The following is an 18,276-nucleotide window of genomic DNA, read 5'->3' on the forward strand; positions in this document are numbered from 1 at the left end:
CCACCTCCACCTCCATTGCTGTTCTGCTTCAGTCACGATGTGATTTGAACCAGATGAAATTTGTGCAGATGGCGATCCATTTGAAAGTTTTGTAAAATTGTGTGTAACAGCGTCAGTAATGTGAAGGCCACTCAGCTGTACAACTCAAATTTGTTTGATTGGTCTGCTGGAAATTCTTTTTGTAATATATGCCATGGTTTTCTGGAAGTTAAAGTTGTAGAGAAGTGGAGAAAATCGCACAGCAGCCCCCTTTGAGGGTGAAGTCGCCCTCCTTGAGGCAGGGTCGCAGGTTGGTTTTAAAAGGGCGTATGTGTCTTTAGAAGGAAAGTATTTCTCTTAAGATTGTCAGCTCTATAGAGTATTGACATAAAGTGCTGAGGTATTTCAACTGCCAGTAAGAGCCAGTCTACAAGTATTTATCTTCATAAGCTTTATCTGGTTTTTAGTATTGATTCAACAAATACTTATTTGTTGAATGCCTGAATTTCACTGGAATCCATAGTTTGTACATTGCAGATATTATTTTAGAAAGAAAATGTTCTTTGTGATTTGTGGATGAAAACTGAATGCCCACAGAACTAAAATAACTATTGAAGGATATATCAAAAGTGCTTTAATACAGACAGCAGTGGAAATACAAGGCCAACACTCTTGCCTGTAGAACTGTGACAGAAGGAGAAGACATTCAGAGACGACTGGGATGCAGGATGAAACAGTGCTTCACTACAGAACGGTCGTCTACTTCCCGTGTAGCTCTGGCCTCTGTATGCAGAACACAAGATCCTCACTGTATAATGTTACAGATAGAGGGCTCATTAGGATTTTTAAGGTATGATTGGTTACACTCATGCTATTGTCTTCCTTTTTGAGCCTCACAAAAGCCTGATGAATGGGTAAAATAAATACTATTATCTCTACTCTGTAGTTGTGGAAAGTGCTTTGCCCACAGTCACAGGCTCGTAAAGTAACAACTCAACTTAGCCTGAAGTCTCCTGATGACATTTGTAAATGTGCAGGACACAGACCCAAAGCCTTATAAGTAGCAAGTCCTCAGTCATGGACTATCGTAGTAGGCAGTCTTAGCCCTTCTCAGGGTTTATGCTTATAGGTTTTTGAGTCCTATTTTTAAGACACTTAATCATGAAACCTGAGTCCAGTCAGGCATTTTGAATAACTGTGTGTACACATCTCACAATAGAGTGAAGAACTATTGTGTACGGTGTTTTGTCAACACTGGTTGCCTTTTGGGGGGTCCTCTCAAGGACTTGATAAGTGGATCCCAATAGCTTATCTATTAGAGAACAAGTTCAGAGCCTTTGCTTTTGCTTAAGAGGTGGTGGAAGGGTAGGATAGATGTGTAAACTTGTCTCTAAAATAATGACCAGAGAGAAGGATCTGGAGCAGCCTGACTCTCATCGTTCTCCTTGTTACTCCTGACTCCTTACTCAGAATGTGATCTGAGTCTTTGTGTTTTGTAAAGATGAAATTGTACAACTGGGGAGGACACTAATATTTATCAAATGCAGGCAGCCACCTTGTCTTGCTGCTTTGGAGCTTTTCATGGCTTCTCACTTCAAATGTCTCAGCAAATATGAGGTGTAGTTCCTGCAGTATCTAAGTAGCTTGCCCAAGGCTATATTCACAAGCCTGACTTTTGAAAAAAAAAAAAAAAAAAGCATATTTATTAGCAATATCAGGTTTTTAGTTGGCAGTATGCTGAAAAATTGCAAAGTGCATATCTTTTCTGAAAATGATAAGCTTTATTCAACAATAATTCCAATTACTATATACTGTACTGTACTAGACATTTTAAAGAAATACTTATCCTCTCTGCAACCTGTGGAGGATGTGGACATTCTCTCCATTTCACAAAGAAACAGATAGCAAAATGGGTAGTAGAGCAGGGATTTGTACAGCTCCAAAAGCTGAGTTTTAACATTGCTTTAAACATTCTATAAAAGATAGGTAGGTATTAGAAATTAGTTGGGGCCAGGCAGTGGTGGCACATGCCTTTAATCCCAGCACTTGGGAGGCAGAGGCAGGCAGATCTTAGTGAGTTTGAGGCCAGTCTGGTCTACCGAGTGAGTTCCAGGACAACCAGGAATGTTACACAGAGAAATCCTGACTCATGGTGGTGCATGCCTTTAATCCCAGCACTCGGGAGGCAGAGGCAGGTGGATCTCTGTGAGTACAAGGCCAGCCTGGTCTACAAAATGAGTTCCAGGAAAGGCGCAAAGCTACACAGAGAAACCCTGTCTCGGAAAAACCAAAAAAAAAAAAAAAAAAAAAAAAAGGACCTTGCAATCATAAGGCTTTCCCTAGCATCTTTTATTTAAATCTTTCTTCTCTGCTGTATGGTGTTAAGTGGCTTGTGTAGCTGAAGTTTTCTCCAGTCCTGCCTGGCCCACGGTCAGGACAAATCTCTCTCACCTGCCAGTCCCCCAGCTGCTCAGTCCCAACCAAGTAAACACACAGAGACTTACGTTACTTATGAACTGTATGGCCATGGCAGGCTTCTTGCTAGCTATTCTTCTATCTTAAATCAACCCATTTCTATTAATCTATAAGTTGCCATGTTGCTTGTGGCTTACCGGTATCTTAACATCTTCTCAAAGCGGCGCCTGACAGCTTCTCTCTGCCTTCCTGTTCCCAGAATACTCTTCTCTGCTTGTCCCGCCTATACTTCCTGCCTGGCCACTGGCCAATCAGCGTTTTATTTATACAGAGCATATCCACAGCAGGCCTGAGCAGGTGCTTGTTCTCTATTGCCATGTAATGGTTAGGCTAAGAGTTTTTCATATTTGTGGAATAACAGAGCGTCATCTATACTAGCATTCTCTATGGCAACAGCCTGTGATTTGGCTTGGACTATGACGTTTAGTAGGTACAGATCAGAAAATGAAGGACCAGTTAGAACATCTACTTTATAAATTAGTATAAATAATACGTGCTAATAATATGTATTAAAGATAGTTGTGTTTTGCAAAAAAATATTTGGTCCAAATTGGGTAAATTATTAGCATGGAATGAAATTGTATGATTTAAATATACACATATTCCTATTCATTTATTACATTTTGGTAGTTGCACTTTTGAAAGCTTGTCCTTATAATGGAAGGACTTCTTTGTATTATCATGCATTAGATTGTCCTTCAGTTATTTAACTTGTATGTACTTTTTCATGTCACATCAATAATATCTATAATTAGTTGGATTAGAAACAATCAAGTCAGGAAAGTTTTTAATGGCATGTTTTCTTGAAAGCATTTGTATTAACATTTTTAATTAAGCCAGTTGCAAAACTCCTTCACTGCCTAAATTATATAATAATCATTTTGACAAGGTTTTGTTTAAATGTTTAGTGTCTGCAGGCACAGAAAAGGATTTGTATTCTTTAAATACTTTTATTTAAGTTTTGTTTTGATATTAGTTAGTAAAATTAATGAATTAGGTGCCTAACTTTTTGCCAGACACATTTTCCTCATGTTTTATTATTGGATTGAGGGTGATTTATCCTAGTTCATATATATATATATATATATATATATATATAAAAATTTGGAGCCGAGTGAGTGGTGGTGGTGGTGATGGCGGTGGCGGCGGTGCACAACTTTAATCCCAGCACCTCGAAAAACAAAAAAATTAAATAAATAAAAATAAAATTTGGAGATGGTAGTATTGCTTTTCTGTTTTTAATTTTCTCTATAAAGCGTGAATAACTTGAAAACAACTTTCTATTAAAGGCAAATGGCTTAAATAGGATGAGGTAGCTATAATTTAGAAAATTTTATAGTTATTTTTATCTTAATTTTATTTATGTAACTTATTTATTGTATTTGTGTGTGCATCGGTCTATGTTAGTGTACATGCCTGTGTAAACACTTAGAGGCTTGACCTTGGTTCCTTGTATCCTTCTTTATTGCTCTCAACCTTATTTTTTGAAACAGTCTCTTAGTGAGCCAGGAATGCCCACTTGGCTAGATTGGCGCTCACCAGTGAGGTTCTAGGATCCACCTGATCTAGGCCCCTCAGCTCCACAGTTACTGGCCGAGGCCCCCACCTAGGCTTTTTATGTTGGTGCTGGGAAGCTGAACACATTTGTTCATGCTTACATAACAGTCACTTTACCCTTTGAGCCTTTTCCCTAGCATACTTAATCTTCTGAAATGTTATAAATGCTGTTTTTAGAAGTTTATAAAGATCTAATGTTTGTAATACCTGCTTATACCTTTAAATTTTTATAAACATTTGGCTCAAGAAAGATAAAAATGTTCTTCCTAAGGTATCTAGTACCTGTACATTTTCTCCATACTGATACCCTGAAACTAGTTGTCTGGTTTTTTTTCCCCCCTTTTCGGAGCTGAGGATCGAACGCAGATCCTTGCACTTGCCAGGCAAGTGCTCTACCACTGAGCTAAATCCGCAGCCCCTAGTTGTCTTGTCTATATGAAAATTAGTAGTAGTTCTGCAGTTAATGACAACATTTTTATAGTCACTAATTGTTGTAGCATTTTTCTATTATAGTAAATGTATGTTTTATGCTGTAGCCAGTAGAACTTCTGTATTAAAAGGCATTTAAGAAGGTTTTACTTTACATTATCTAGAAAGTGCTTGGTTGCTTATTTCCTGTGTCAGAAGAGCAGCTTCACTGGTAGGATGATGTAACCTCTGCATTCATTTGATCATTGACCACATAAACTTTCAGTAGACAGACAGACATTTGGTGTTCCAAGTGGGAAACCTGGACTTGGATTTAGTTTCATAGGCCTATGTTTCCTCTTGTATAAATTTGAGACAGGGGATCTGTAAGTTAGAAACTTAACATGACCTTTATCTGAGGAATTAGGAAAGAAGGTTCCTTGGGAATATTTTAACTTGGAATATGATATAGCTTTTCCTAATCATCTACTTTCTTACTGTTTCTTGGTTATGCTTACCCTGAAACTGGGACACTGTCTCTTGAAACAGTAAAAGTCCCCTACCCCTTTGGATTTGGAAGGAGGGTCATTAATAGTGGTAGGTGGTGTGAGGGTCATTGCCTGACAGCCACCATAAGATCTCTGTGCTCACCTGTATTATTATGTCATCATCATCTGATAGCTCAGAAACCTCCTTCTGATTTTGCCCTTTGGAATTCTACCAGTCCCTATGCTGTACCAGTTTGCTTTGTAGTGTGGGGCATACAGACACTGGGCTAACTCACCCTTGGCTTTCTTGTTCATTTGTCTTCAAAATGAACTTAGTGTTCCGTCCTTATAGAAGAGAAAATTGAAGTGCAAAGAAACTATAGTCCCAGGATGACACCAGTGGTTCTGTTGGAGGCCAAAGTAAGGCTGACTTCTTCTAATTGTGTTCTAATTACTCCTCTCTAAGTTTCTTCTTTTCCTAATTACTTAAGAAGAAAATGTTTACAACACGGTACTGATGATAGATGGGGCTTGCTAAATTATGTGTCTTCTTGGCTTTTCTTTTCCTTTGTTCTTCTCCTGTGCTGGTTATTTAGGGGAGAGTAACAATTCTGTCTCCTGCTGTGGTTTGGATAGGGTTTGGGGCTCACATATTGATCCTCAGTGCAGTGTTCATTGAAGGTGAGGCACACTGGGCAGCCCTAAAGTCTGAGAGGCCCACACTGGGAAGAGATGAAGGCAGTTCTTATAACCAGACCTAGTTATAAAAGCCTAAACCTGACCCCAAGTCATTCTTTGGCTTTTGTCTAGTAATATGACCCCTGCTTCCATACATGCTCTGGAATTCTGTGCCATCCACCATGAGGTGAGACAGCCAAGGAGAATCTTCCCAGAGCCAATGGTTTTACCTTAACTTTTAGCCTCTAAACTAAACTGACAAACCTCTTTTATTTAGACCTATCCAGTATTTCATTATAGTAATGAAAATGGACCAGTACATCCCGCACCTCTACTCGTCAAAAACCGGAGAAGAGGAAAGCCAATAAAATTCCTCATGAGTCTGCATATATGTGGGTATTTACCTGACAATACCTGGCTAAGGTGATAGCTCCATTTTGAGCAGAATAACTCGTTTCCCTGTGGTCTACTTGCTTCTCTTCTGGAACTTAGACTTTTCAGCTCCATTTCAGTGGAGTTGTGGTTGATTTTGTAAGCGCCGTTGAGGTTTGGCAATGTTACAGTGATGTGGCTTCATGAAAAATATTGCAGTAGCTCTCAAATAAGGAACCAGATGTTGCAGTTCCTTGTCCAGAGTAAGCTCAGGGCAGAACACCCCATTTGTGAGGGCTGCCATGAGTGTTTTTGTCTTTTCTTAAAGTGATAGTATGAGTCCAGAACCCAAATAGGATGGGCTTGAGACATTCATGGTGCTTGAGCAGACAAGTGTAAGTAACAGCTTTCAAACTGATATATTATTAGTCTTCACTAAAGTTTTTTACTAGGTTTTTGTTATAATTGAGCAAAAAGTAGCTTTGGACTTCCCCTGAATGATTAGTGTCTAGAAGAGTGTTCTCTTTGTAGTTAACTTGTTGAGGCTTTTCATATACGTTAGCATTAAGCCTGGTTTTTTTTTTTTTTTTTTTTTTGAAGTTGCAAGGTGAGCGGGTAGAGAGATAAATTATTGATTGTTGTGTAGCAGCTAGGTTATTCAGAGAAGGTTGAAGTCTACTATAGGCATATTGAGTTTTGTTGAACTGCATATGTAAACTCTTAGGTTTATTGCCAGTTATAGACTATCAATTTGGATGCTAAAACCTTATCTCTAGAGAATGACTTCTAATCTGTATTATTCTACAATTTAAAAATGTATTGTGCACCCTATAAAATCTATGAAAACAAATACCTAATATGCCTGATTGACTTCTGTTACACATGATGTCAATTCTTTGTGCAATTTGGATGTTGCTATAATTTGAAGCTACTACAGTGGTAGGTAATGTTGGAAAGTAAAAAAGGCACATGGTTTTAGAATTGAGTCTGTGTACGGTTTCTGACCTTTTGATTTTATTAGCTGGGGGTCCTGGAGGCAAATTACCCCTCAAATCTAAATTTCCTTACATGCAAAATGTAAATGCAGTGATACTAGCCCCAGAGGTCTAAAGATTAAGGCTAATGGTACCTGGTTTCTTCCTAAGCAGCTAATATTTTTTGTTAAAGTCATCCTTTGGATTTTCTTCTTTTGCATACCTTCTCATTGTTTTGTCACCACCACTAAGAATAAAGCCCTGGTTCCCATCAGGACTCACACTGCTCTCACACATAACTCTCAGACCTCATTTCATAAACAGTTTCCCCATTCCCATTGCTTTCTCTGCCCAGCTACACTGGCTCTGGCCTCACCAGCCAGCTCATTACCACCTTGGGTTCTTTATGCATTCTGTGCTGGTTGCGTGAAATTATGTGTTCCATTAACTCTTCTTGCTGAATCTTTATCATTAAAGTCAGTTTTCATTGTCGCCTCTGAGAGCTTTTCCTGATGACTTACATGAGGAATTCAAATTGTATCCCTCAGTAAAAGAAGCTGTGTTTCAATAAGACCCTTGTATCTCCTAATTCTTCATTAATATATAACTAATATCTAGACTCACAATAAATACTGAATAAATATTTTCTTAATGTTGGAGTAAATATGTAACTTATCCTTTAAATGTCTAGAAATGTAATGTTTTGAGGTATCTTAAGGTTTGAATTTGAAAGTAGTACAAAGAAGAGAAAGGCTTCAGGCATAGTGCATTTTTATATAATAAAATGACATGCTCTTTGGTGTTATCTTTTCAACAAGATTTTGGGGATTCATCCATAATGGAAAAGACCAGTATGAACATTTGAAACAAGTACTCCTATAAATATATTTTCAAATACTGAGAAATGGTAATAGCTTCCTGTGTTAACCCAGCCCCCTTCTATTTCATTAGATTTTATTTGCATTTTATGGCTCACATAGAAAAGTCAACATTTTCTATGAATATATTCAGGAATATTGGTAAATATATTTTCTTTTAGGGCACATATGCTTTTGAAAACATTAAAATTTGCACATTCACAACATCTCATTGTATCATTTTAAAATGTAATCTAAAACATTTGTGTTTAGCTTTACATATAATCTAATTAATCCACAAAAGCTACCAAACTGAGCAAATACTTTGCTGGAAATAAATAAATAGGCTTTGCTCTTGCACTGTAACTCTGTGAAACCTTAGTTTATTTATGTTTCATCTATATACAGAATATTGGTATTTTCACTTGGAAGATTAAATGTGGTTTCTGTTGTTGTTATTGAGAATAGATAATCCTTTACAGTTGCATTGTGTTTATTGTGAGCTATAATTTGCTCCCAGCATTTCATATTTGGTTCAAGGGAATCAATCATCTCAGTAAATTATAGAAGCCCTTAGTAACATGGCTACTAAAGTTGATCTTTGGATGCTTTTGATATAATCATTATCATAATCACTAATAATAACCAGTTGTGAACTGGGCTTTTAAAATCTCCTGAATCCTATTCAGTTAAATTTTTAGCTTTGCCCAGGCCTCTGTAAAGCATCCCTGTGATGGAGTAATGAAACCTTTTCCTATCAGTCTTCTAGCTGACGCTGTTTTTTTTCTTTGTCTTGCTAGTAACCACTTCCCAGTACCTGTTTAAATTTCATTTCCCAAATAATTTATTTTTAGGGTTTTAACTTTATAATAAATTGGAAAGAAAAAAGCCGTGGTTCTTTAATCATAGAGAAATTTTCTTCCTTTTCACTTAATCTGTTGTACAGTGTTATTATTAGGGAGAATAATGTTGCTACAAAAGTAGCAGATTAGGAGAGATAAAAGTCACACTGGTTGCTGGGAATTGAACTCTGGGCCTTTGGAAGAGCAGCCATGGGGGCATAACACTGTATACATAATAAATAAATAATTTTTTTTTTTTTTAAATCACACTAGCTTATGAAAAATGGTTTCTTTATTGTGACCTAACTTACTGGTCTAATTGATGGATGAGGTGGATACATTTCAGTAATAAATTCTGAAAAACTTAAGTCAAAGCAGTGGGCTTTCTAACGATGTTAGGTCCCTGGAAGCTTATTGGTTTGTTTATGGGTCTTTGTCTTGAATTTCAGTAACCTAGTATATTTCCAAATGAACCTCCTGATTGAAAGTTAAGCATCCTATCAGAATAATAAGCAGAATTTTCTTTTTCAAGTGGGAAAAATAGTTTGCAGAATGTTAACAACTTTATTGTAATTTAAAGTCACTGATTTAATTAACAAATTGCTTACAGAATTGCAGAATCTTTACATGGATGTTTATTAATCAGGTGATTTTAATGTTCAGTACAGTGACGTTAACAAATTCATGTTTAGATTTGTCACTAAAAGTGAGGTTCAGTAGGACTAGAAGAGCTTGTACATTTATTTCTCCATGAATAGCCATTTAAATTAGCAAACGGGTGTTTGCTCTTTGATTTTGAAGACTAGTCTGCCTGGCTTGTCTCTGTCTGTGCCTGTACATTGGACTCTATTGGTCTGTTTATATCACCCTTTTGAAATTGTTTTACCTATTTATATTTGTCTTCTCAAGCTTCAGGTCACTTTTAAAGTATTTCTCTAACCTGCGGTTTGATTTTGGTCAGCAGTGCTGACGTTCTCTTGAAATGAGTTTTAGGTGCCCTCCGCTGTGATGGAGGACAGTGCAGTACAGTGATATCGTCTACCAAGGATGGAGCCCAGGTGTGGGCTCAGCTGCTCACTGAGTGGAGGTCAAGTCAGTCAGTTGCTTTTCACTCACAGCTTCAGTGTTCTCCTCTGCAAATTGGGTAGTAAGAATCTTCATGAATACCTGAGAGAGTAAATGGGGGGTTCATGTGCATAGTTTAACATCTGGTATTTGCCAAGCAACTAATAAATGCTAGCAGTAAGAGGGAATGGTCGTGTGTATCCTGTATGTCCCTGCTCCTTCTCTTTCCATCTCTCTTTCCTGGAAGGAAATAGAAACTAATATTTTATTAGTACTTTGCGTGTGTTTGTGTATTTATATGTGCTCATCTTTCTCTTTATATGTCTTTAATTTTTAAGTTAACGCGATAAGAAAGCTACTGTTCCCATTTGATTTTTACAAGTATTTTCAAAATAAACTCCATATAACAATCTAGGTATAATTAAAACACTTTTAAATAAAGCATTTCCCATCCATTTCCCATTTCTCCCACTTTTCTGGCACCCCCATCCTTGCGGGCCTTTTTTTTTTTTTTTTAATAACACTTGAAAAACCTCTCATATATAGAATTCAAGTTGTTCATCCTAGACCAGATACAGTATAAATGAAATTTTACTCAAACATCAACGCTATGCATGTTCCTCTAACTGCCCTGTGGCTTACCCTCTTGGGAAGCCTCAGTTCAACACAGGTAAGTTTAAGGTGAACTGATTCAGCAAACAGAGTGCTTTCTTCCTTTTCGGTCAGGTGGGTAACGATGGGTCAGTTTGTTCCGGCATACAGCCTTCCTTGTGAGCTGCACTTAACGTGGGTGGACTATGCTCATTTCGGAACATCTAGGTTCTGAGAATCTGGGTTGCCCATTTCTGTTACATTTCATTAGAATGTTGTCAGTGCTTGCTGTGTGTGCTGGTGAGGAATTTGGCAGACAGAGTTGAGGAAAAAAAAATTTTAAACCATAGAATGTTTGTGTGTTGGAAAGTGTTCTACCTGGAATGGACATTGTTTTGACTCAGCAAGAGAATTTTCCCCCAAAGACATTTTGCCTCATTCTGCCTCAGAATGACCCTTTATAACTTCCTTCTGTGGCATTCCTAAAAAAAAAAAAAAAAAAAAAAAAAAAAAAAAAAAAGTCATTTCTACCAAAAGCACCATTATATACAATGGGAGAGTGCAGGCTTTGGAGCCAGCCCAGCTTGTATTCAGATGTCTTATTCCCTTACTTCTTGGCGATGTGCTGAGTAGGGAGAGTGTTAATTATTACTGACTTCAGTTGTATGCCAGATGTTCTTAGATAATTTATTAAATTTGTAATTCCACAACTTTATAAAGGAATTATTACCATGTTTATGTCAAATTGTATGCTCAAAGAGGTAAACTTGTAGCCTGAGTTGTTCCTGTAAGTGGTAAAGTTTGATCTTACACACAGATTAATCAGTGCTAGTGTATATGTATTGTACCTTGAGTAAATGAGCCTCAATTTCCTCCCCCTAAATAGCTGTTTGCAAATACTGGTATGAAGATTAAATAATACACTTGAAGTATTTATCAAGATCACTGCATCTTAGAAGTACCTAGTTTTTTTCCCCTAGAAATAGTATTTCCCCCACACACACCTTAAATAAATAAAAATCACATAAAAATAAAATAATTAATATCACCTTTGCATGCTTTAAATTGCTTGGTAATTTAACATTTTGTGTTGATACTTTTCACCCTATAGGAAAGATGGAACAATAATACAATGAACTTCTGTATATTATTCATCTAAATTCACCATTCGCCAACTTTTTGCTATAGTTTTTTAACTTTGCATATCTACATATATAGAAATATTTTTATCAAACTCATTGAGAGTAAGTTACAGATATCACCATTCTTTTGTCTCACTTTAAGAATAAGAATATTCTCTCATTAAATAGTGTATTTATCAAAATTTGTCATTTTGTGATGGCACATAGCTATAATCTCAGCATTGCATAAGCCAAAGTGGAAGGATTATGAGTTCTGGGCGAGCCTGAGTGCTGCTGTATTGTAATCCAAGAATAATGGGGAGAGGGTTGTAAATTGCACTAATAGACACTGGATCTATTACAGTTTATTATCATTTTTTATCAACAACCTACTAGTCATCTTGTACGTAATCTTCTCCCAGCGGGTTATTATGGCCTTTGGGTTTCTTATTCTACTTGTGTTTTTTAAACCATGACTACTTAATGCATTGGGTCATTTTTTTCTTTGGGTTTTCTGTCCATCCCCAGAATCATAGTCTGAAACCATTTCAAACATCTTGAGGGAAATAGAAGATATTTCTTTTTTTTCTCAGAGGTAGAATACTAACAAATACCTGGGCACCTATAATGTGCGCTGGGGTTGTGTAGAACAGTGGAAGGAAACAGGATATTTAAAAGATACATGTTCTTTGTCCTCAGGTGAGGTTACAGATGAGTCATTAGACCAAATAGTCTTGCTGAGCTCTGAGAAGGGTTTTCTGGAGCCATGCTAGAAACCACACACAATTTGGGACTCACAAGAATGTTTGAAAATAATATAAATCAACTTTGACAGGAAGATTAAGAGTTTGAAGTCTGTTTCAGGATCTGCTTAAATGTGACAATTTAAGACACTTAATACTGTCTAATGTAGTGAAATGATGTCTATACTGCATAAATGCAAATTAGTAATAAAACACTTTGTTTTCATCATAGTGGTACTTTTCTCACCACTATCTCAAAAGGGGATGGAGGTAGAGGAAGTGGTAGAGATCTCTGTAGACCTTTCAGTGTACTATTTTAATTCCTTCATCTACAGGTCTCCATTTCACTCATTTTTATAAAGGTCTTAACCAGGGCATCCGACCTCACCAACTGAAAGAAACAGAATCTCTCAAGTGTATTTGTAGGTATGCTTTTGTGTTCTGCCAGACTTGGGTTAGTTACAATAAATCTTTGTGTACAGTTTCCAAAGTAGACTTTAGGTAGTAACTAGGCAGAAGTTACAGCTAAGGGACAACTTAATCACTAATGGTAGATACAGGAAAGGCTTCTACTCAAGACAGTGCTGAGTAGTTACGCTGCAAATGGGAAGTAGCCTGAACAGAGAAAATGACTTTAAAATGAAAAATGTGCTGACTCCGTATAAAGAAGGTCTGTGCTTTGAGAATGGTAGAGTGTATGGTGGACCTTAGTAAAGCAGGAGTCAGCAGTAACGGGCAACACAAGCTTGCACCTTCCCTGTGTTAAGCTCTTCATGTTCACTTTATCCATTTCTTGAACTAGTGTGTGAACTGTCATACCCCTGTGTACAGAATATAGAGCTAAGATCCAGAGAAATTAAGACACTTTATGACATTATCTACCCAAGATTTCAGTACTTGGATTTGAGTCCAGAAATCTCCACTCTGCATTGTATACATTGTATCTGATTAACAAGAAAGACACAATGCCAATGAAGTGTGTGCCAAAATATATCAGTGAGAATGTGAAATTGTGTGATACACTGTACACTTCATCCCTGTCTACCTTAAACTCACAAATCCCTTCAGCATCAAACCAGTGTACCTGATGCTTTGCAAGCAGACACAGACACGGGTGACTTTATGAGCAGAGGTAGTTACAAGTGCTGTGACCTTTGTAGAAGAAACCGACCTGCCTTGAACAAACCCAGTGGATATACTAGCAAAACATTGATGAGAGAGAACTTGTTACTCCTTTTTGTCTTCACTAGTTTTAAAATGTTTTCAAGTAAATCTTCCCTCCTTATTAAATCTGATGTTTCCTACATTTATCAGAAAGATGGTTTCATGTTTTTAGTCTTAGGTCAGAAGTTGTTCATGTCTGTACTCATCAGCTTTATTTGTATACCACATATATTCATAATATAACTTAGCAATGTCGAGTTTTATTTTTGTGATTTTTTTTGTGTTTTATTTGTTTGGTGCTGGGGATCAAACCCAGGATCTTACAGAAAAAATCAAGCCCAGGTGTTCTACCACTGAGCCACATAACCAGCTTTTGGTTTATAAATTAAACAAACAAACAAACTTGAATTTTGTAGAGCCAGGGCTTCATTTAAAACAGGGTTTTCTTTTTTTGTGTTTTTTGTTTTTTGTTTGTTTTTTTTCGAGACAGGGTTTCTCTGTAGCTTTGGAGGCTGTCCTGGAACTCGCTTTGTAGACCGAGCTGGCCTCGAACTCACAGAGATCCTCCTGCCTCTGCCTCCCAAGTGCTGGGATTACAGGTCTGCGCCACCACCGCCTGGCTTAAAACAGGGTTTTCTAAGTGTGTTGAAGAGAATAGCATAAATAGCATTGTAGTTTTCCCCTATGTAGTTGACTTCAAGAATTTTGAAGGTGTCTCATCTACCTAGTGATTCAAAGGAGTATCTTAAGGGGTTGGGGTGACTGGTTCTTCCCTTCCAAATGGAACTGAAGTTTGTTGACATACAGTATAGTCTCTTTATAATCCAGTCTTAATAGGCCTTGCTACTATTGAAGATCAGGTTGAAGCCATCATCCGTATAGTTCATTATTTGATTAGTAGCATGATATTAACTATTTAAAGATTCCAGATTTCCCTGTCATGATCAAAAGAACATCCTTAGGAAATTTTCTTAAGCTATTTCTGCTCTCTTGCAGATAGAGTATAGAGATACTTGTCATATGCTTGAATCATTAGAGCTGTATAAACCCATTTTCTGCTCTGAAGGCTCAGAGATCAATCAGAGATATTACATCATACTTAGAACATGAAATCAATGACTGGTAGTAGAATTTGTGTGTTAACTGGAGATCGCTTACTTGCAGGGAAAATGCTGGTGAACCAGATTCCTGGAGCAGTTTATCCTATGAAATCCCTTACGGAGACTGTTCGGTGAGGCACCATCGAGAATTGGACGTCTATACATTGACTTCTGAATCTGAATCACATCGTGAATCCCATGGAGACAGTTGTACTGGACATATTTTTAAACTTATGAATATCCAGCAGCAGCTAATGGTAAGGGAACGTTTTCATTTTTAGTGAGTTGTCTGCCTATCCCCATCCCCCAATGAGTCTTGTTATAATTAGAATGTAAATTGATAAAGCATTGTTCGTTTTCAGTGTTGCTGTGCGTATTTTGTCAACTTGACACAAGCTAGAGTCATTTTGGAAGAGGGAACCTCAGTTGAGAAACAGCTGCAAGGGCTTAGCCCCTGGGTGGACAGCCTAAGGTTGTATGAGCAAGCTGAGCAAGCTGTGAGCTTGTTGGTAAGAAGCAAGTCAGTAAGCAGCATTCTCCATAGTCAGTCCGCTCCTGCCTCCAGGTTCCTGCTTGAGTTTCTGCCTTTGTGTCCTGCAATGATGGACTATACCTGAGAGCTGTAAAATGTAGCAAACCCTTCCCTTCCCTTCCCTTCCCAACTTGGATTTGGTCATGGGGTTTATAATACCTATAGAAAGCAAACTAAGACAGTTGCCACTTAAGGTACAGAACTAGCATTCAGATTGTAGCAGTAGAGGACTGAGATTTAATTTTTTCTCCCTCCCTACTCCCTCCCTCCCTCCCTCCCTTCCTTATAGAAGACTTTGTTTCCTTGGTATCTTTCATCCCCACTGGCTGTTACAGTTTTTCCACCTCCTCTTCCTCAGGGTTCCTGAGCTCTGAGGGAAGGGATTTGATGGAGACATGCCATTTGGAGCTGAGTTGTTCCAGGGTCTCAAACTCTCAGCACTTTGTTCCGTTGTGGGTTTCTGTTTTTTCCTCATCTACTGCAGGAGGAAGCTTCTCTGAGGATGGCTGGACATCTATGAGTATAGCAGAGTGTTGTTAGGAGTCATTTTATTGCTACATTCCTTGAGCATAATGTAGTATTGGGTTTTCCCCTAGGCCCCCTGGCCTATCTAGTCTCAGGTTCTTGGCCACGTGAGCCCCGGCCGGCCGGCATAGGTTCCATCTCGTGAATGGGCCTGAATCCACTCAGATAGTAGCAACTTACTCCCACAAGCCACTATTCTACCAGTGTATCTCGTAGATTGAAGGGTTTGTAGCTATGTATGAACTCAAAGACACAGTGGTGGCATGCGCAGGGCCTGCACAGGTCTAAGCCAAATGGGATCTCAGCCCCAGAAGGGAAAGTGGACACAAGCCCCATCCCTAACCCAGAAGCTATCTTCAGTCAATAACTGAAGTTCATAAAGGAAAAATTTTAGTTTTTCCCAGTAGTCTCACTGGGTATACAATCCCACTTAAGGACAGGCCCCATGCCCAGCAGTAGATGATCAACATAAAACAGACTTAATTTTTGTGTGCCGATGTTTGTGTCCCTGCACCTGTATGTTTCCAGTGCTTTTTACTTTGGCTCTTTTTTCTGTTTGTTTGTTTTGTCCTATTCTGGTTTGTTTCTTTATCTTCTATTTTATTTTATATATTTTGTTTTAGGTGCCTGTTTGTTTTCTAATGAAAGAGAAAATGAAAGTGTGTGTATTTGGGGAGCTGGAAGAGGGGAAACTGTGATTAGAGATATTTGAAAAAAATCTATTTTCAGTTTGTGTGTGCGTCGCGCACTCATGCATGCGTACACAAGCATGTGTGTGCCCTTTTTTCTGGGCTTGTGTATGGAGATCAGAAGACAAATGTGTGAGTCAGCTCTCCTTTGGGTGTGGGTTTGGGGGATGAACATAGGTTCCCAGGCTTGCATGGCAAATGCTGTCACTCATTGAGCCGTCTTGCTGGCCCGTACGCGTGGGATCTTTAAATTTGAAATTCTTCCCAAATTTCTGAAGTAATGAACGATACTCATAGTCACTACAGATGTGCAGGTGTGTGGCGAGTAGAACAAAATGTCATGGAAAGAATTTTTTTAATGTTTTAGAATGATATGAGGCCAGAATTTCTAGATTGTTGCTAAAGACCAAGAAGGGAACTGACTCCTTAGGAAAACCCTTTCACCACTGTTCAGGGAATGAAGATCGAGCTGCCATGTTTAAATAAATAGTTGACAGTTTAAAAGGTCATCTGAAAACTAAGGGTTTTATAATCCACTCAAACATTGAAGATAAAATGGTTGCCAGACATAAAATCATTACAGACTCCTTGGTAGCATTTATTGTGGGTAATATAGACGTCATATGGCTGCATCTCTCTGGACTGTAGCATCTGAGAAGCTAAGTTTAGGTAATTTTTCCACCCAGTTTATTTCAAAGCTGATTTGATTTGGAAACAGCCTGGTAATAATTTTATTTAAGGTCATCTAGGGCCAGCTCGATGCCAGGGGCGTCTTTGGGAGCATGCATTATTTCTGAGACAAGTGTGTATGTCTGTGCATCCTGTGTGTGCAGTGCTCTCAGAGGGCAGAAGAAGGCATTGTATCCCCTGGACCTGGAGTTCAGTGAGTTGTGAGCCATCATGTGAGTCCCAAGAATAGAACCATCCTTTGGAAGAGCAGTCAGTGTTCTGAGCCATTTCTCAATCCTTCTTCCACCTTTCTGAATGGTAATTGTTTCCAACCTGCCATTTCCTTTTGAATAGACTGTTTCGAATTTACTCCTTTCGCTTTTGAACTCTCATTTAATGGATAGTCATCTCATTAAGAAAACTCGGCTCGCACATTTCAGCATTACCTGGACTGTTCTTTAGGAAGCACTGTCCACTTGTCTCTCTGGTCTGCGATGTTCACCTTTCATCAAGGCTGTTGATTTGCTGTCCTGACTTAGGTGAAGTGTTACCCGGCTGATTTTGAATACTCTTAAGGAATATAGCATAGACACGTTTAGGGTGAAGTCTGGGTTTTGGCATACTCTCATAGCAAGGTTAACACCTTTTACTCTTACCTGCAAACTTTACAATAGCTTTAATGAGCGGGAACAGTCTGATGATATTCAGTATATTTACAGATTAATAATGGGTGTATATAACATTATTTCAATAGGCAAATAATAAATGGAGAACAGATATTTTCAAATAATTATGTACCAAATAGTACTGTAACAGTCGCTGAATTTTGATATTATAAACTCATTAAAGGTTTGACTCTGATTGGTGTCTGTTTTTCTGAGCCTGGTCTGCATATCCATGATATTTTTATATTTGTTTTTAAGATCATTTTTCATTGGAGGGGGTGGGGGTACATGTTGGGAGTATGTGCAAATAAGTGCAGGTGCACTGGAGGCCAGAGGAGGCTTTTGAATTCCCTGGAGCTGTAGTTAGAAGTGGTTGCAAGCTGCTTGATGTAGGTAGGCCTAGTGCTGGCACTAGAAATCTCAGGCGCTCTGCAAGAGCAGTATGCACCCTTCAACACTGAGCAGTCTCCCTAGTCCCCTTTCTGCTTACTTTATAACTTTCTATTAGCTGTAAATTTTATTTAGCTTTTCAACATTCCCCCCCCCTCTCTTCCCCCCACACACAAAGACAGTGGTAGAAGATAAATTAGTCTTCATAGTTTTATATAACACTGTTGTGTTCTTTCTATGAACTGTAAGTGTTTTAGCCATTTCTTTCATATTTGCTGTTATTTATATAATAATATTAAAAACTCATAAGCTATGCATGATAATGTGAACTGTAGATATAACCGTCTTGTTAAATAAGAAACACAGAGCCAATTGCAAAGTTAACAGCCAAG

At 38.1% G+C, this 18,276-nt stretch overlaps 1 protein-coding gene across 1 annotated transcript in view; it reads left to right on the top strand.

The window, feature by feature from the left end:
- Akap13 (A-kinase anchoring protein 13) overlaps positions 1-18,276 on the top strand; it is a 298,302-nt gene that overhangs the window by 131,890 nt on the left and 148,136 nt on the right. Inside the window, exon 6 of the mRNA XM_036185301.1 lies at positions 14,479-14,671. Within this exon, the coding sequence (XP_036041194.1) occupies positions 14,479-14,671 (193 nt within the window). The remainder of the gene's footprint in view (positions 1-14,478; positions 14,672-18,276) is intronic.

This window comes from Onychomys torridus, chromosome 1, assembly GCF_903995425.1.
Source record: "Onychomys torridus chromosome 1, mOncTor1.1, whole genome shotgun sequence".
Classification (NCBI taxonomy): Eukaryota; Metazoa; Chordata; class Mammalia; order Rodentia; family Cricetidae; genus Onychomys; species Onychomys torridus.